This window comes from Ammospiza nelsoni, chromosome 1 (assembly GCF_027579445.1).
Source record: "Ammospiza nelsoni isolate bAmmNel1 chromosome 1, bAmmNel1.pri, whole genome shotgun sequence".
NCBI classification, from domain to species: domain Eukaryota; kingdom Metazoa; phylum Chordata; class Aves; order Passeriformes; family Passerellidae; genus Ammospiza; species Ammospiza nelsoni.
This window is the reverse complement of record NC_080633.1, coordinates 123670739-123691954: the sequence shown is the minus strand read 5'-3', so window position 1 is coordinate 123691954 and position 21216 is coordinate 123670739. Positions and strand designations below refer to the sequence as shown.

At 38.4% G+C, this 21216-nt stretch overlaps 1 protein-coding gene across 1 annotated transcript in view; it reads right to left on the bottom strand.

Moving 5' to 3' along the window:
* Positions 1-21216, bottom strand: part of ZFHX4 (zinc finger homeobox 4) — a 149252-nt gene that overhangs the window by 101925 nt on the left and 26111 nt on the right. The window contains exons 2-3 of the mRNA XM_059468341.1: positions 20993-21216; positions 19394-19896 (exon numbers count right to left, since the gene is read on the bottom strand). The exon at positions 20993-21216 is cut by the window's right edge and continues 2400 nt beyond it. Coding sequence (XP_059324324.1) covers positions 19394-19896; positions 20993-21216 — 727 coding nt within the window. The remainder of the gene's footprint in view (positions 1-19393; positions 19897-20992) is intronic.

Sequence of the window (21216 nt, the reverse complement as noted above, 5' to 3'; positions counted from 1 at the left end):
GCCTTTGAACTAAAGGTTCAACAGTTTAAGAGACTGGTAATAGGAAACAATATTTATTTCATTGGTGGGTTTTAGGATTGTGAAAATGAAAGAAAGTTCCTTGTTATTGCTAGCACAGAGTTATTCCCTGTAGTGATTTGACCAGATTAAAAATCAGCATTTATACAGAAGTCATCAGTTCAAAAGAGTAGTCCAAATCTGGCGTGATTACAATGCTTTTGCATACTGTCTCATGGTCCATCAGAAATGCTCTGGCACTCTTACTCTGTTTTTTAGCTCAGGGCATAAGTCATCATAAGTCAGTATTGCCCATTGTTGCTATAATAAAAAAAAAAGGAGCAATGGAAATGATAGCTCAAGTATTACTACTCCTCCTCTTTACCAGAGGACCATGCTTGCATTCAAGCCATTATACTGGGAGATTCTGCACTGTAGTGCAGATGCTCTGTAGTTAGCAGATATCACTTGTCTGCCCTTTCAATGCAACTTTGAGAACTAAAATTTATTCAAACAATTTTTAAAAAGCAATGCACAAATTGAGACCAACCTGTTTAAAGACACTTGAACTGCAAATGGCACCTGAACATTAGAATTAAAACAAACTCTGGGGATTTATGCTATAGGAGTTAAATTAATTTCAATGTGAATTTTACACTTTGATCACCATGCAAAAGTGAATTCTTTAAAACACATAGATAAGTTTTGATATGAATCTACCACTGTTTGTTGTAATATTCTATTATTTATAGCAGCATAAATCACACAAGTTCCCAAAGGGTTAATACAACTAGATGACTGAAATTCATGAGCATAATCCTAAACAAGTGAGTTGAAGTTCTATCAGGTCTATTTCATAGCATCAGGGATTACTGCTAGCAGTCTAATCCTACTGAGCCTAAGGGAGGTACGTTGTATTGTATTTGAAATCCTGGCCAGGAAAGAACGGAAGGTTAAATGGGTGCCTTGCTCTGTAATCAAATATCACAGGCACTACTTATCTATTCAATGAACAACTAACGTAGAAAATCAATTAGGAAACAAATAGCTTCTTCTTTTGATTTTTTTTTTACCTAACAAAAAGAGAGAGTGAAGAGTAAATGTTTTTATAATACATGTTTAATGAAACTATATCATATTATAAAATAATCTATACATAGACTGGCAAAGATTAACTAGAAGGTACAAAACACCCCATAGCAACTGCTGGTGTTTTAATGCTATTTCTTTAAGTACCAGGGCTATTTTCAAGGCTAGCGTGTTTTGAAACTCTGGCAATTGAGCGTCTTCTGAGCACATAAAGCAGCACACAGAAACTACTCATACAAAAATATTAACTGACTGCAGATAATTGGACTGTGCTCAAATGAAATCACAAATACATATCCGGTTGTTTGTAACTGAACATCTTAAATTATGTATCAGCTGTGAAGAGCATTTCTTCAGCTGTGCATCATCTTTTGTTCACTTGGTTAAAATCCCAGGAGTACTGAAAAAGGCTGAAGCTCCTGCTGGTCTTTGTTCCCAGCAGGGAGAACTCCCTTTTGGTGGTCTTGAGGTTAACACCCTACCCGCCTCCCCCCCCATACCTGTCATTCTGAATAGACTTCACAGTCTGTGCACACAGACAAACAGCCTGACCTGGCCAGCTAGCTTGACCCCTGGGCAGGAAGAAGATCACATCTGGTTATTAATATTGGTACATTAAAAATTGTAATCTTCAAGGCACTTGGAGAAGCAGGCTGGCAATTATACAGTATGTAGGGGATGTCAGTCAGGGAGCATGTTAGCCTGATATTATGTCCAAGAACACTAAAACGTTCATTTTGCTCTGATGAGGGGTTTCAAACACAGTCTCCCTCTGTATCTCTGAAAGCTGGCAGGAGAAGTTTGCCCAAAGCACTTAAGGCTCCAGATTATCTGTTCTTACACTTCACAATTTTTAGTCTGTTTTACACAGTTTTATAATGTAAAACATTTGTAGCTGAAAATTGATGCAACTAGAAAAAAGATCCCACGTGATTTTATAGTAGAGAAAGGCAACTAATAAAGGGAACAAAACCTCTCAAAATCACAATTGTGAAAAAATGTGTTCCCATTACATTCTCTGAGTATTTTACCTCTATCCAGATTTTTTAGTTTGTTCATTCTAGGCATCTGCATAGTAGACAGTTTAAACACAGTTTATGTAATTGGCTAAAATATACAGGAACACATTTGTACATGCTCGTGATATATATTATATACAGATGTATTTATACAAAGCTTTATATAGCACAGATTTAAGTGTCATGTGTGAAATCTTAGTTCCACCAAGTTCAACGGAAAATCTGCCATTTGCTGGAGTTGGGACAAAATTTAACCCTACCTAAACAACACACTCCCATCAGGATATGTACTGTGAATATCAAAACCCTGGTTTGACCCCTTTACACAGCCAGATAATTATTCCTATGTGGCCTCAGTGGTTATACCTAAAAAAGAATGAAAGACCATGGTCTGGAACTATTATATGTCATGTGTTTTATCCCAGTCTTATTGATGCCACATGGAAAATTTTATATTGTCAATATGAACCCAGCATAGGTCCAGAATTCTTCACAAAGGGCACTCTGACTGCTCAAGGCACATTTCTACACCTTTCGTGTGAAAGGTAGAGGAACATGGTCTTCAGAGAATTCTCAAATGAGTCCTAGATGACAGTGTCAACAAAATCTCCATGCTTGAAACAAGACCTAAAATTGTCTCTAAGAGTAATTATTATTAATGCTCCCAGCCCAGTTAGCTTAAATCAGTTGTCATTAGTTTGGTTTTGCTGCAAACCCACCATCGAGACTTTTTCCTTGCTTTCAAACAAAAAGTTTCCTTTCAGACTGCATTGGGGCAACACCCAGGATGGGCCTTTTACCAATAATGTGTTAATCTTATGATCTTTGAGTCTGAAAAAGGAGCTTCATAGCATTGGAGGTGGGAAGTTTCCAGCTTTTCAACAGAATGCTGGCACTTGTTTTTAGCTCTGATAGGCTTTGAGAAGTCTCAAAAAAACCCTTCAAACTGAAATGCTACTATGTATGGAAAAGCTATTACAGGAAAAATGTAAGACGTTTCTAAAATATATTAGTCACAAAGTTACAGCAGCATTTTCCCCCCTTAATATTACTGGGGCTTGGCTCAGTACATGCAGCCATATGAAAAAAAGAGCATTGATAGAGTTAGAGAGCACCCTACAAATTTCTAGCATATTTTTCCTAATGCAAAATATGCAGCAGGTTCAAAATGCATGGTAGCTTCCCGTGGGATATTCAGCACACTTTTTTCTCTCTTTATTACTTGAGACAACACAGCCAACTCAAGCTCAAGACAAAAAAATTTTTATTCCAATCATCCCAGATAAATAGAAATGCTCATAATAATGCACATGACAATGTACATAAACACTCACATTCATCCACAAGAGAAGGTGGAAAATAAAGTAATTGGCAGAAAAGGAGAAAAATATAAAGGGGTCCAGGGCCTGGTAATAGTGAAACTGGGCTAAGTGCTGCAGAAATCTAGGTGCAAACAGCACTGTGAAAAACAGACACGTAGACATGTTGGTGGAGAAGGAAGAAAAATGGGGTGAGGTGGTAAAAAATGTCTGTGTGTGCAACTGAGGCTGAAAAGAGTAAACCACAAGGCAAGGATGACACTATGCACACTCCTGAGGGAGCTGGCATTTCGGAGTGAAATTCCAAGCTTCAGGCAAGAGAGGAAATGTTTCTGACAGGTTGGGGCCTTTTAGGGTGGAGGCTTTCTGGTTTTAAATAGCAGCTGCTTAAAAAATGTTCACAAATGTGGAATAATTTAGGAGGAGAAATGGGCTATAAATGAGGTGTCCTAATGTGTATGCTCACCCACAAAGTATGTCATGGTTATCAATACCCAGTAACCTGGTTTGATATGTAAAAGATATTTAGGGAAGTGGATTTCATTGTATCAACTCACACTCTGTATCAAACAGGCAAACTGCTTCCATGAGAGGGAAAACAGTCTCAAATTCACATCCTCTCCTCCTTTACACATCCTCATTGCACAGCAGTCTCTCTGACTCTCCTTTTGTGACTAGCCTTTTATCTAGAGCACCAGAAACAAATGGGAAAGCCCTAGAAATAAACTTTGGGAGAAAAACAGGAACAATAACCATCAATGTCAGCAAGAAATTACTGAAATAACAGGACTTTTTGAACTGGATAATTTCTCACAGTAGTGACAAACCACAGTAGTCAAACCACAGGAGAGCCATGTCCCAGTCAATTGACAGAGTTAAGAAACACTCATTTTGGAAAACTTCTCCATCCTTGGAGTAATACTACTGAGATCATCAATACTGCAACAAGATGGATTTAGCCTACATTCTTCCTGTCTCTTTCCGCTCATCACCATTTTAATAGGAAACAAACAACATTTTAAAAGCTTCAAATAAATTCTGCAGAGCACAAAAACTAGCAAAGCCATTGTATTTTTCCAGAATTTTAGCAAATATTTAGACTTTTGCTTAACAATATGACTTACCTCATACTAAAGAAATTTCACAGACTGCTCACGCCACTGAGAATCTTATCTTTGTGGCATAGTGAGGAAACAATCCTCACCAAAAACTAAATGCTGGGTGAAAAGTTGGGGGATGGGATGTATGAATGACAGCCTTGTGCATGTTTTAGCACTGAAAAAGGACAACTGGTGCTGGGAAAGAACTCTGGTAGTTCATTAAGCCCAGAACACACTGACACAGCCCAGGAAGGCTCCCTGCAAGGTGAGCACAAGAAAAATGAAACCTACCTGAGCAAAGGATCAAAACACAGGACTGCAGTCAGACCCCACAGCTTGTGACAGCAGCCACTGCCTTTCTGTAGCAGATAAAAAGTTTTCTGAAGCCACCAGCATCCCCCTGAGCTGGCTCTGCCGGGAGCTCCCCACGTCTCCCTGGCAGCAGGGATCTCACTCTCATCACAGACACACTCACAGGCACTCTGCCCCTCTGCCGCTGCCCTTCCCAGCCCTTCTCCTGCCACATCTCCTGCCAGGTGTGTGCTGGGAAGGACAGGGCACACACAGCTGGCTCCCTGCCGGCCAGGGACTCCCTGACACAAGCAGAATAACTCTGCCCTCCCCCACGGCAGGGAAATTGCTTCAGATCTCCAGTTTCTTCTTTGCCCCATTAACGGCAGAAAGGGAGCTGAGCCAAAATCAGAGAGGGCTGTCCTGTGACTGTGTGTTTGTCATACGTTTCCTTGTTTCATGTTTTCTCCAATGACTAATAGCCTCTTTAGGAGCTCCAAACAAAAGTAAGCTATTCTAAGATGGAAATTGCTGGACATAGTGAGAAACATTAAGTATTTCTTTTTATGGGGGATAGGAAATAAAAAAAGGAAAAAACCCTCAACGTTTATATACTTAAACCTCTCCAAAAAAGGGAGGGGGAAGAATGTAAAGCATTACAAACCTAATTTTGTGAAAAAAGTATTCAGTGATCTGCTGCCAAGATAAGTGCCTCTTTGTTTTAACTAATTAGCACTATTACAGGGTTCAGTAGTGACATTTCAGCAGTAATTGATCCTCTGATGCAATTTTTGTGTATTTCAAACTAGCCAATACATCCAGACAAGAAGGCTGTGCAAGGATGGAGGCTGGCAGTCAGCACAGAGGTGCCAGTCACTCATGAGCATGACCTTGGATCCTAGGATGCTAAACAGATACTGCCAGGAGGAGCCACTAGGACTCAGCATTCTAGAAAATCAGACCCCTAATCCCTCTACTTTTAGCACTTTCTACTGGCAGGTAGCACAGCTAATTTAAATTCAGGTATTGGCTATCCTGAACTAGTGTTTATATACAGTCACACAGGGAATTTGAACTTCCTGGCTTGCTCTGAAATTAGTATTTCATTTCAAATGTTGTGCTGACTTGGTGGGGAGGGAATTTGGAATCATATTTTCAGATTACTTCACACTACATACAGGGTAACATAGTTACTATATATTTCTTTTTCTTCTAAGCCCTAATGGGAAAGGTTTTAATGTCAAGCAGCATGAAGGCCAGAACAATCTAAAAGTCAACATAGCTCCCACAGTATGAGTTCAACCACAACAGACATCCCATCTTATTTCATGGTATACCTTAATAACAATCAATAATACATTAAAGTTAGCACCAAACAGTATGAAAAGAGGACACTACAAAGAGTCAATTGCAGTTATGCCTCAGCCCTGCAGTCTATATGCAGCAACAGCATCTTCTATTTTGCATCAATAAATAAATATCTGGGGTAAATATTTGCAGATAGATGGTTAATTAGCTACTTGTATCCTTCAGGGTCAGCAAATAGTTAAGTGCCTACAGACATTTGCACCTCAAGCCACTAGGTACAGCAATACCTGTGGGAAAGCACTGAGAGGCAGGCAATGTGAGGAGACAGGCAATGTGACATGGGCACAAGGAGATGCTTCTTTCTCTCACTCTCCCAATATTAGGGGGACTTTAATTTCTCCATGGGTTAATTCAGAGCTGGAGTTTTTTTCCACTCAGCTGGCTATGCAGAAGCAGCCTAACCATGTAATGTAAGCACTTAATAGAGGGGCAAAAAAGTAAAATGACAGAGGCAGAAAACAAGCTACATGAACTACCAGAGCATTTAACAGAACAAAAATTACCTCTGTGTCTTCTAACTGCAAACTAGGACTGATCCTGCAGAAGTCATAAATGAACTCATGGCAGTCAAGACCAGCCAAAGAACTGTGAGAAATGCCAGATACTTTTAAGGTTAGCTGAGCATGCAGAAGAAACTCAGTATGGATGGATAAATCCAAGAAAATGTGTATTAGAAGAAATACTTTGAACCAATCAAACACTTTACTGGTGTCTAAGCTAAATGTAGCCACTCCAGGACACTTCAGCCTCAGTTTGAAGGGGGGGCGTGGGAAGAAGCATGTAATGAAAGGCAACATATTTCCAGCACAGACTGCAATAGGATTTGTTTAAAGCAGATTATATTTTTGGATGTACCAGGCATGGGACAGTAAGATCATACAGTTCCACTGAGAACAGCGTGTTCAGTTCTGAAATATCTGTGTATCTCCAGAAAAATTTAACACTGGCAAAAGGAGTTCAGAGATCAGTGATGGAATTAGCAGAAATGTGGAAGAACTTCCACTAAAAGCAAGACTGAATGGATTGAAATTTTTTGTGTAAATAAAAGAGAGACATGATAAAAGGACCATAAAGTAATCACAAAGATTACTGTGAAGTTATAAAAATTATGTAAAATATCATAAAGCAAGTAAGAACACATGATCTTTTTTCATTCTTTTACCAGATAACTAAAAACAAATAAAACTTAATAAAATAATGACAGAAAATTTTAGAAGCCAAAAGAAAATCTGCATGCAGGTTAAATTAACCTATGGAACTCCTTCCCACTGCATGTGATTGAGCCAGAAGTTCACTTTATAAACTGATTTGATGTTTGTATACCTATAAGACTACCCAAAGGCAACTTTGGGGGAGGGGGAAATATATACTTGAATTTATATGATGTTAATTAATTGCAAAGTACAGAAGACATAAGAAAAGAACAAGCATTTTCCTGTATAAGCAACATTATTCTACATTTGCCCATGGAATCCTTTTCCTTTTTTTTTTTTTTTTTTTTGGTCTGCGTTACTCTCAGAAGCAATTGTTGTTAGGCAGTCTGTAGCAAAGAGATTAGATAAGGTGGACTAATGGTATAATTTGCTGTGATAGGACAATGATTGCATACTTGGCCTATTAATGTGTTGTTGCTTTTAAAATAACATTCTCTTCTGTTATGGACAGCCACTTCAAGAAATGTACTTAACTAACTTTATTTGCAATAGAGTATTTTTCATTAGGACAGGTTGGAAAGATAGCTCATGATTAAGTGACTCAGAAAGAGCTCCAAAGGAAAAAAGAAATATTCTTTAATCCCAGACCGAATCCTGATAATTTCAGCCTTAAAAGTGTGTATAAGAAAATTATAAGTAACTGGGAGAAGAAAATTAGAAGAAAAAATGAAATCCAACTTTGACTGCAGCAGACACTAACATATACAGACCTTCGTACAGCATTAGAGGGGATGACAGAAGCAGCCTGGGCTATGTACGGACACATAGAGTTTTAAATCCTGTCTATGCTCCTGGGAAGGGCACACTTTTATAACCACTCACACCTGCCCTTTTGTTACTGTCCACTGCACCCCCTGTGCAAGAAAGCCTCCAACAATCCTGACTTGCCTCCTAACACTACTGCGGGATAAGCGTCTCCCTTGTGAGCACGACCAACTTCAACCTCCGCCTCTAACTCTTCCCAATACTCAAATCCATCCTTCCCCACTACAGACACTATTAACTCCTCGTAAAAATAAATATATGCAGACAGAAAGACAGACATATGTGAAGAACTTGTTATGCTTAATTATAATTCTATGAGGACCGTTTAGACTGTCAGATGTACTACAGGCCAGCCTCTCAATCACCTGTGCTCAGTTAGAGACACATTGGGGGTTTTTTTCCCCAAAGCCATGCTCTGTTTCTCAGTACAGACAGTATTGACCTTACCTTCTAAATCTATTAGGACAAACAACTACTAGAAGTAAAGGAAAGACATTTGTTTAGTTCCTGTTGTGGACGAATGAGGCATAAAACCTTCGTATCTGGAGAGCACAAAAGCTGAGTGAATTGGGATACAGGCTCTCTGTATAGTATGAGATTTTGGAGTCTCCTTTTTTTGATTAACAGCTCAACTCTTCCTTATCATAAAAATTGTTACTTACACAGAACTCTTCAAAACCAGCATAGCTCTTGTATTTTTTGTGCCCCAAAATGCTTTGGGTAAACCATATCATCTGTTTGATGATTTTGAGGTAGCTGAGGCCACAGAATTTGAGCTTCTCAGTAAAAAGCTCATGAAATAAAAGAAAATAAATATCCTAGCATCCTAAGATATTTATTTATCCTAGTTGGATCCTTCTTGAATCCAACCCCTACATGTAACATATTGAGTCAGAGATGATCCCACAAACCTATTTTTGTTTTTTGACAAATAAAAAAACACAACACAAAAAGGCAAAAAAAAATGTCAAAGTGACTATGGAGTGTCTGAGTAAGGATTTGCTCTTTCCCAAAAATACCTGTAAGCGGTCCTAATGAGTAGCTACAAAGATTTTCATTCATTGAGTTCTATAAGTCACAGAAATTCAAGTGTTGTGAAGATATTGTTGAAGCCTGACACACTACAAAACACACCAGTGGAGACAGGAACAGAGAGACAGAGCACATTGACAGCATATCCAATTCATCGTGACCTGTGAGAGTACCTTAGTAAATCAAAAAGTGACAAAGGATATCCACAGCCTAGATACAACACCTATTACTGAGATCCATCTGCAACAGGGCTAGACCCAGGAGACTAGCAATACAGCAGAGCGCTCAAATCTGCCCAAACTCTAGGTCAGAAATTTCGTAAAATTAGTCCTAAACTATTTTCTGCAGCCTGTGATCTTTTTCATCTGAGACCTGACTTCAGAAGACCCTGTCCTCACATATCTCAGGATTCCAGCTTCCTCCTGGGTCAAGATTTTGAGTCACAGAAGCTCCTGAACAAATAAGGACATAAGGTTTTCAAAAACACTTGCAGTTTGGACTCATTTTTTTCCACCCACTTTATTCTTCCTAATTTCCAGCCATTCATTAGCTGCTTACATATCTGCAAATGCCAAAGGGCGTTTCCAAAATAGTAACATCTAGATACTAAAGATGTCTCTTTTCAGTAGTAAAGCAAACTTTTTCCATGTTCTCATCACTAGCACACAAACAAGAATACCAAGATGCTCCTTAGACTTTGTTTCATTGTTCTTGTTGTAAAAATATCAAGTTTCTGGTCATTCACAAAGTGTTTATTCAATTAGAGAATGTTAGTATTTTTTTCCTCAATCTATTTCTCATAGAGCAAGTTTTTGTCTAGGTTACACAGAAAACAGGAACATTGTTGTCTGAATGGTATGAAGCTGTGTCAGGGGAAGTTCAGCTTGGACAGCAGGGAAAGGCTCCTTACTGAGAGAGTGGTTGGTCACTGGCCCAGGTTTCTCAGGGAAGTGGTCACAGCACCAATCCTGTCAGAGTTCAAGGAGCATCTGGATGACAGTCATATAGTTTAGTTTTAGGTGTCTTGAAAGGAGAGGAAGTTTGTTTCAATAATCCTTATGAGTCCCTTCCAACACCAGATTCTGATTCTATGATTCTGTGAATAGAAGTGCCCTTCCTTCTCCTTTACTATTAGGACTCAGAGTGTTGAATTTAGGATAAGGATCATGTCAATCATAGCTACTACGATACTTGAACCACTTGCAACATCTTAGGATTTTCCACAGAAAACATCTTTCTTTTTAATGAAGTTGTTTGGAGACAACTGACCTCTCCCACCCAAGAAGTGCTTAAGGTCCAAACACAAGCTTAGGACACCAATGGAAAAATTCCATATGTGCTAATTAAAGAGCTAAAATCAAGAGATGTAGATCTTCGGAATTGTCTAATAAAGTTCTGGAAAGAAGAGTTTTCACTGCTGGCCTTTGTTTTAAAAGGGTCATCTTGAACTTTCTCTAAGAGTAATCTAGTTTTCTGTTAAAGATTGGGGTACCAACTATCCCACAGAAGCAGATTCTGTGCCATCTTTATGGGTAAAGGTGGCTCTGTGGTTCTTTTTTCCAGGAGCAGTGCAAGGAAGTAGTGCATGTTCTTGATTTTTGAGAGAGTTTACAAGGGAGAGCAGGGACTACAAATTAATAGCCTCTTTGGGCAGACCACTGAATAATGCCCTTAGATGATAGGTTTCTTGCATATAATCCAGCAATAAATCAGTAATTATACAGTCATGTATTTTACACACGTGAATCATGTGAGCAGCATGGTTTGATTAATACTGTAGGATAACAATTTTAAATGGAAAAAAATCACATTTTTTGTTAGGCAACCCTGCTGGTCAAACATCCACTCTTGGAATGAGGCTAGTATGTTACTAACCACAGCTCCCATTAGCAGTCTGTTTCCTATTCATGCATATAACCAAGGAGTATTGCTCATACCCCTCATACATGACAAACCCATTTTTTTTCTGTTATTGTAACTGCTACTGCAGTAGGACGCCCAAGGCATGGGAATCTGCACAGTTCATCATTCAAAGACTACCTTTGCTCAATTTTTGTTTTCTTCAATACCCCCTGCCTTTAAAAGCTAAGGATTATTTTAATGCCTTCCTTCCCACTGGTAGAGTCGAACATACAGTTTCCCCTGAGGCTATGGTGCACAATATGCTGTGTATCTGTCTGCTGCAGTACTGAAGAGCTGGCATTTTCTGCTGCAGACCAAGGGGGTAATTTCTGTGACATCCTCCTTCATGGCTGTCCACAAAGCAAAGGTCTTGAAGTTCTTAGCAAAGTTTATTTCTTTTATGTATCAGCATGAGGTGGTACAAGCATCAGTCTGCACTATCTGCCTGTATTAAGTACACCAGTCTAGCAGGCAGATCATCAGGTTCAAAAATTATTGCAAGCCACCACTTGTAATTTATGTTTTACCAACATAAAGCCTCTACTCATATTTAATGTAATTAATACTGTTTCCTGTTGTACTGTATTATATTTTACCAACAAACATACACATGGAAGTTTATCCAAGAAAACACATCTCCTGCATTGTGCCTGATCCTTGCTGAAACCAACAGAAATTGCATTTCTCAGTATTTCACACCAGCATCTTCACTATCCTTTCTTATCCTTTTCTGCTTCAGTAGTGTCCCAAAGGAGGAAGAAAAGAAAAAATACAGAAAATTAATTTATCTGTCCCGTAATATAGACATATATAGATCCAATACAGTCTCAAAACCTATGTATCAAAAAGCTCAATTCTGTCCTGTACGTGTAAGGCCCATAAGATTTTAGTCCTATTAATTCTCCTATAAAATCACAATTCTGGTATTTTGGTCGATGGACCAACAAATGCATAAGCCAAGGGAAAGTTTCTTCTAAATTACTTAGCAAAAGCAACAGCAAAGCTAAATTACATGTATCCGTGTCAAAATATAACTTTCCTGTCATGTGCCAGTCTTTCTACTTTTTTTACTGCTCGTTTTTAAATATGTGGAAGAAAGCGTAGAGAAAAATCTCACCTGGGAGAGTCTGGCAAACTAATTACAATTTTAGAAAAGACACCTGTAGTGAGTTGCATAATATCAGCTAAAATCTCCTATGGGTAACAAGAAAATCTATGTTGCAAGGCTGGGAGGGAGTGGCTGCTAAATTCATAGCTGCAATCTATTAATGCACACATACATATGCACTCACATTGACATAATACTCTTACACACACTATACACTGCATCTCTGCTTTGAATCTCAGTCAGAAATAATTACATATTTCTCTTAATGTCAGAATGAAAGAACTCCAGGCACAAAAAAATAGCTGTCATACAGCCATTTTGTGTGTTGAGCATATTGAATAAATGAGACTGATGCTCTTTCTGCTGCTTTGGCTCTCCTTGCTCACTTTTCCTGCTCTCCAAGAGGACCTACTCACTCGGGCTCCACTGGGCAGGCTGCACACTGCAAGCAGCCTGGTACAGCCTCCTTTCCAAGAGCAGCCCCACACACCCTTACCCAGGACAGCACACAGACTGGGATTCTGGACAGCATTTCAATGGAAGAACAAGAAGATTCTTTAAACTATGATTTGAGAACATCTCCCTGTTTCAGCAGTATACCATAAGCTGAATATAAAATATGGCATATTTTAACAAGGACCATTATGTAAGAGACAGCCAGACATCTGAATGTCAAATTAAATGTACATAAAATATAATGTGAAAATGTTTTATTTTAATTTTATCATTAAAAGGGTAGTTTTGAAATTGCTATTTTACCAGCCAACAATTTTTTCTTTTTGTTAGCTGGGGGGTTTTTGGATTTTTTAATAAATATTCTTGTCTATAGTATAGTAGGCATATACATTATTTGTAGCTATGACTACACAATGTTTGTATAGTTGTGACTAGACAGTGTGTTCTTTGAACACTGGTTTCTCTTTATGCATGTAAGCAAACAGCATAATCAGAATTACAGTAACTGAAACTTGCAGTGGAAATTAAATTTCATAAAACATTTAAAACCATAAGTGAACACAAATCTCAAAGGACTTTAAAAACTGAAATACCTTCTATCCTCTTTATGAGGCTTGTGTTGAGGAACAAATTAGAATAACTTTTGTTTATCACTGAAAACAGTTTTATTCTAAGCAACCAAAAAGAATAACATCAAGCAAAGCTTGGTTTAGCTCCTCAGGTGTGCAGACATATTCCAATTTCCTTTCCTCAATGATTTTTATGCAAATCAATGCTGCACAATCTCCTGACCTCTTTTACCATCATATTGGGACAATGACAGTAAAATAATTGGATTGGCATATTTGTAGGATATTTTATTTTATATTAAAAAGTTAGTGCAGGACAATTGAAATGAAAAGAATGTCACTTTCTGTTAATTCCAAGCTGATCAAGTCCCAACATTTCATGCCAAACAGAGTAAAGCAAACAAAGTGATTTGGGCTGTTAGTCCATTTGTCCCCATGTGCATATACTTCACATCCCCCTCAGTTGTTAATTCCTAACAACCAAGCTTTCATCCAGAACAAGGATAATGAGAAAAAACCAAGCAGTGTTCCTTGGGGAACTGTTACACTAAAAGTTACCTAAGGACTAAATCCCAGTTGTGCCTCCTGCACGTGATAAAGATGAGCAAAGCATTCAATACTCCTGGCTGACTGAAAATCCAAATGTGCAAACAGAATTATGGAATCCAGACAGACTATTCTGCTTCGCTGATGACAGATGCAGAAAAAAAAGCTGGTCTGATTAATCTTTTGACTTTGAACCAGCAGAGGAGTGTACACCTCGCTTTAAAGAGCAATGCAGAGCCCCAGCTGAAGAGCAGGTGCTGCATGGTATTTGCCTTTCCTGCAGAGGATGCTAGCTAGCAGGACCAAGCAGCGGACCATGAAAATTCTTGGCCCTAAGTGACCCAAGAACAGATTATAAATCCATCCCATAAAATACAGCAAAAGCCCCATTTGTTCTTCCACCCTTTCAATATGTGATGTTATACATTTGTGATTCTCTCATTTTATTGGACTCTTTAGAAAGCTGTTTATGATCACTTGCGGACAAAACAAAGGCTCATTGTAAATTCTCTTTTAAATAAGTTGGAAGGTCAATATGAAACAAAGGGCACCACTTTCACAACTGCTTACATGCAGACTATGCTTGTGTGTGTAATATTACAATGCATTTCAGCAAAGGGATAGAGTCCTAGCTAATTACAAAGCTAACATATAATAGCATTGCATTAGCAGCCCAAGAAATTCCTATTGAATTGCATACATCTGAAAATAGAAAGACATGGTTGTCCTGAAACTTAATTATCTTGGCAAAAACTGTGAGGGCTTGATTCTCAGAAGACATAAACACAAAGCTCTGCTTTACACTCCCAAGGATCTAATTCTTTGTTTATTCAGACAACCTCCATCAGATAAAACTTACCATTTGGATTGACTGATTTGCCTTCTTATTTATAGTATCTACAGCTAAGTAACACAATTACTGTGTGGTTTGTGAGCAAGGGAAAGAATACTTCTGACGTACAAACACAAGGCCTGAAAGAGACAATCAGTGTGCTCTGCCAGATTAAAAAAGTTAATGCTGTTGCATTCCACCCTAGGCAGAGAAGACAAGCCTTTTCCAAGGACAGGTCTGACTGAAATGCTTTTTTATGGGTTCAAAGTAAAACATTATGGTAAAAAAATGAATACAGCTTTGTTTGTTTCTTCAGTCATCGTTAGCAATAGACATAAGGGTATTCTGGTTTTCAGCCCATATGGAAAGACCATCAACACTTTCTGCTTCTGGGTCCTTTGCCAAAATACCGTATCCCACATGCCTTTTACCTTAAAACATAAAAGAAAAGGTGTTGTTCTGGTCAAATAAAGGAATAATTTTTACTAGCATACGTCTAATGTTAAAGCTGCCTAAATCCTGCCAAAGACATTACAACACCATCTGCAAAACAGATTTTCATTAAATTGATCAGTTTAAAGTTAAGCATCTAGGCAGATGATGTTTTGAGCTAACCTTTAACCTTTAACCTTCTTAAACTGAAATCAGGTCACTCCTTTTGGGTGATATCTTTGCTGCATGAGAACACATGAGGTAAAGAGATATGCCAAAACTTAAAAATCATAGCATAAATAGTGTTGGGGATCAATATTTTGTCAACAAAAGGAAGACCAAGGTAGTTCTCGTACAGTCTGCTAACTGCTGCCTCTCTCTTTCCCTGAGCTTCTAAACAGTTGCATACACAATGTAAACTGCAGTAAATGCACAGTTCAAAAGCAATTATTATTGAAGGTATTATCAGCAAATCAAATAATATTTTTTATAAACTGGCTTCAAATATTAATTTGTGATTAGAAATTGATCATGTCATTCAGTTACTTGGTTAAGTAAATTTTACTTTCAGACATTCCAGTTAACTTTAAAAAAAGGCTGTCTTGTACTTATTTATTTATTAATAAAAGTGTTTGGAAACTATTTTATGAGCACAGGACATGATATATGGAGTTCCCTGAAAGCTATTTGACTAAGCTACAAAATGGCTGCCTTAAGAGCAGTTCCAGCTATATGCATTTTACATCCACAGAGACAGGTTACCGTCCTGCCTCAGCTTCCCAAATCTGCAGAAGCCGAATGCTTCTTCCTGCAGAATGGAAATGCACTCTGTTGCTATAGAAGCTTTCTCTGTTTACTTGTGGAGTCACTGAATGCTTCTTGATGGATGCTGCCAAGAACTTGCAACTCTTCTGTGATTTAATTTGCTAATATCAAGCTCCACAATTCCAAAAGTAAGTCTTTGGGAAATTCATTTAGGCCAAGCTGAGTTCATTTAGGGTAAAGCAGTCTTTGTTCTAGTTCTTAGCAGCCACATTACCAACACCATTTGAATACTGCACTTCTGTAAGGAGCAACCAGGCCATTTCTTCTTTAAATAACTTAGAAAACAGCTAAAGGTTCCACTTCGCTACATTTAGAATCTAACTCTAAAAGTGACATTTCCGTACTGCCTAAAATTATACAGCTTCAGAAGAGAAGCTCTGATGTTCATGGCTGCTTTAAAAGCTACAGCTATGAAAAGACATCCTTTTATTCCATCAATAGTTAAGCACAGAGAGAAAAACCAAGCTGTTACGGCAACATTTATAAGAAGAAAATTCACAAAACAATAACATTTAAACAAATATAAATGACTGAAGGAAAACTTTGAGGTGCTTGACAAAGCAAAGGAACAAAGCTACAGATTCTTCTGTGCTTTCAGATGGTTTTAGTATTAAACTTTTTATTGCCAAACCATATTCACAGCACCTTAATTTTAAAAAAGAGGAGCTGCTTGAATATAAACACAATTCATGAATATTCGATATTGCTCCCAAGGCATATATCTATTATTCATACAAATTAATGTTCTTTTTTTCCTTAGGTGCTCTAAAAGTTTATCTGATGTATCAAGAGAAAAAAAGTTTACAACTCTCTTGGTGTCAACAGCTTCACCAACACCTGACAAAACTATCAAGTCTGCTAGCAAATAACTTAGCAGATTTTCAAAACTGTATTTATTTACATCTTGAGGCCTGAATATACACTTACAATTAAGAGCAGCATTTTCTGCGTGGTCTGCAGAGGTATTACATTCTACTAAAGAGCACACATATCTAGAACATCTTGGTCATTTGGGACACATTGTAGCACTTCATGCCAACCCCAAATCTTAAAAAAGCCCCACTAATACTCCAACTGATATTTTTGATGTGGTATTGCTCTCCTTCAAATTAACCTTAAAATGAAATTATATGAAAATAGCGTATATGTGTGTATATGCTATCTGCTTTCTGAGAGTCATTAAACCTAGTGGGGTTCAAATTTCCAAGATTCTCTAGAAAGTCGTGAGGGACAGAAACTTTTTAAAAAGCTGAGACACTCTCTAGCAATTCTAGGGACAAGTCGTATAAAAATACATGCATCAGGAGAGCTGGAACCATATGGTTAACAGCCAGACACTTTCAATTGTCCTACTCAGGCCATGAAGCCTGGAGGGTATCCGCCTAGAGGGATTTTATGGATTCCATTTCCACTGGGATGTCCTTAACTGATTCAACGACTGAGCTCCAAAGGCCACTGATGGTCCCTTGCTGTGTATGATAACTGCTACAAAGATGCTACTGAGCTGCTCCATCTAACAAACCAGGATCTGGCAGGGAAGCAGATCCAGCAGCAGGACATTTTCAGTGAAGAGGGCCAAAAGCTAATACTCTCTCCCATAGCATCCCACATCAAATATTTAGTAGGACAGGCTGGAAACCCAAACATATTTGATGAAGGCTTCTCTAGGGATCAGCTTGAGTGAGTGAAGAGAAAGTACTGTTTTGAGTAGATAGTTTGAGTACCTTGTGACTATAGGTTTTGTTTTCGGTTGTTTTTTTTTTCAAATAAGCAGCTGGCATCTTGTTTTCAACAATTTCAATTGAAATTTCAATTTCAGAAGCTTTGGCAGTAAAGCCATCTGAGAAAAGCCTTCTGCCTTCCCTTCTCCTACTCCATCGTTACTGTCTGTGGCACCATTTGCAGTAGCATTTTTTTGAATGGTGGCATGATAGAACAAATAATTGAAATAATGTAGGTTAACACTCCAAAAAAAAGATGGGGACCAAAAATGTCGTTGTTTTGTTTGAGGTTTTTTGCTTCTTTTTTTTTACAAACCCTGACTTAGAGTGTGGCTGCATAATGTAAATGGTGCATTGAAGGAATGGCTTCACAGATGACAGGGAGCAGGAACCTCTAAAGGGGGTTTTGCTGCAGAGGCAGTCTATGCCACTAGACTCTCAGCTCTTTTCATGCATTTCGTAACAGGATTTTAGACCTTAAAAAAAACCAGGATTTTAGACCCAAAAAATAACACTCTCTAGAATTAAGGAAAAATGCAATTTAAATAAAATATATTAAATTAGCAGAGCAGCCAGCATTGTGGGACCAAAACTTGTGTTACTGCCATTTTTACTCACAGCAGATGCTCCAAAGTTACAACTATCAGGTTATAAAATGAAAATCTATGTTACTGCCTGTGCAGCATGTATTAGCTCAGACCAACCATTTGAACACGGCTGAAAAATGTTATTTCTTCCTTAAAGCAGAGGTCTGCTGAGACTTTTCCACATTTGTTCTGTATGTACAGGTCTTCAACATGATTAGAAAACCAGCATAGTTGCTGTAATCAGCAGATGACTCCTGATAGTTTAGTTATCACAGATTTCTAGTATAAATCAATAGATAACACTTGCAAAATGGATTTTCTAATCATATTTAGAGCTTGTTACAGTGACTAATGGTTTGCAATATTTCCTGAATTTTTATATCCCCTAGACAAAAGAAGTTTTTAATAAGTTACAAAGTTATTCATCTTGGAAATGAATGTGTTATATTTTGTACATGAACCAAGACAATCAAGCCAATCCAGTAAACACACTGCAGAAAATAAGTTACTCCATAATTAGGGTTTGGAAAAAGTCATGACAAGTTGTGTAATAAATGGTATTCATCACTCCCACATATTCATTATATCCACATAGTTTTTTCCAGTAAAGATAAAAATATAGTTGCCATTCTACTAACATATTTATCTACACCACACCCTTTCATGTTTGTGAAAAATCATTACTGGTTTGGAAAAGAAGGGCAGACAAAAGGATGACAGTGCTTACTTTTGAATATCCTTTGTAATAATGTGGTATATTGCATGTGCTTACTGACAATACCAATGTAAAATAACTTGGCTGTGATACATTATGGCTGCAAACAGATATATATGCCAGAAAGTGATCTCCTTTCCCTATGCATGGTATGGGAAAAACATCATTTTCCATAATATCTGTAAAGCTTTTGACCAAAATGTAATGGACAAAGTCTGAAAGGGTTATGAGAGATATAAAACACCAATTATTATAAGAGAACTTTTTTTAAAAAATGACTTACGGACCCTGTGTTTGCAGGAAGTGCCTCCTAAATGACCCCTAGGTGACTAAACAGGACTCATCTGCAGCACTCCTCCCTGACTAACCGGCAGTTTTTGTTTGACCATATGCATGTTCAATAAACATTTACTCTATTAATTCATCAAAGTCCTGACTGATGAGCCCTGAACAGGTTAATTCCCCAGCCTACTTGGTGCTGCCTGGAGTTGCTGTCACAGACTTACCTTGTAGAGTTTCAGGGCTGCCTCGTGCCTGTGATTGGTAGTATGTAAGCGCAATTTATCCACGCTGTTGGTGTAATAGTCACAGGCGTTACATTTCAGGTGAACCGGGTTGCCAATGGCAATACACTTCAGCCTCCACTCATTAGTTTTGCCGCCTTCCTTAATGTGAGCCACCAGTTGGTATTTCTGCATATGTTTGTCAGTCTTGCAGTGGAGCTGGAAGTTTGCTTTGAGCTGAGTGTTGTAGTTACAGAGCTTGCACTGGTAGATGTCTCCAATTACAGCCCTCCACTCCTCTTCGGGGAGTGAGCGCTCACTGCTCACATGCACACTTAGGGCCTCCAGGCTGTCAGAGGTGAATTTGTTGCAAACAGCACACTGGAAAAGCTTCAGCGCTGGGTCACTGATATAAGGTGACAGCTCTCCTGCAGTAAGGAGGGACAGGTCATCACCCATTAGCTGACCACTGGCAAGCCGGATTTCAGGCGGCAGCTCATTATTTACTACAGGAGAAAAAAAATTAAAAGGGAAAGTAGAGACCAGCAAGCATAGCACACACAAAGGAATCCGTAAAATAAAGCCTTGACAAGGAGTTTGCTTTCTCTAGAGCTTAAACTATAAAAAGCTGTAATAGGATTGAATCAGGATCAATTACAATCATCCCTTTCAGCTTCTAAATTCCCTCATCAGATAGCTTTAATTACTCCTACTGGGCATGATGTCATTCTGGAATTTGTATTTTCAAAGGCATGAAAGTTGATCAATAAAATAACAAAACAGCAATGCTTTTGTAACTTAAAAGGCAAGATTAACTTACACAGCACTAATTGTAGTTTTGTTATATCCTTTAAATGATGCTAGAGGTAGGTCAATATATATATGTGTGTGTGTATATCTACAATATATTATTTAGGTTAAGAGTAACTAGACTAACTTAGATACTTTTGGTACCCCATCTCAGCATTTCTAATTTTAAAATATACCCAGTGAACAACATGGGTACAATTTGGGTATGTCAAAAGGAAACGTTACAAATTAACAAACTTTGAGAACTCTTTTTAGTACAAGCCTGCACCATTAGGTAACAGATTGACAGTACACTGCTCGCACATGAGCATTTGATTCCAATTTGCCCTTCTCTTACACTTGGAATACAGACAATTTGCTAACTATAAAGGGGCATTGTCAGGTAAGAAAGAAAAGATTGAATTCCTGCTGGAAAATGCCAACCTATTCAGATAATTAAAAACTGAGGAAAACAGAGCCGTCTTTATCTTTTCTAGTTTGTTAATTTGATAGCACCTCATTATGTGATCAATTAATTTCATTCTCTACCTGTGGACCCTGCAAACAAGGGTGGAGGAGAGGAAAACAGGATTGCAATGATGCAACCCCATCAGGGGGCCAAAGCAGAGACTGTTGGAGCTTCTTAACCTCTTTCTGGTCATTCCTGCAACTATTACCTAGTATGTGCCTAATTTAGCTTTTACAGACAAAACTCGATGCAAGTCGATGAGCAAACAACAGGTTTTTGTCCTCCGCTGGAGCTCTGGTAATTGTAAGTGACAAACTACCACAAGGAAACAAAGAGATACTGACCAAGTCCCGGTGCCAAAGCCGCAGCTGTTGCTGGATCAAGCTGGAATGGATTGATCATCATCTGCGGGTCCGCTGGGTTCTCCAGTTTCATTCCAGTCAGGCCTATGTTCTGGGCTAGGTAGTACTGGTAGAGCTCTGCCTCGGCGGGCGCAAGGCCTAAGTGCAGGTTGTGCTGGATCTGTTTCATGTTCTGCTGCAAGAGCATCATGTTGTGCATGTGCTTC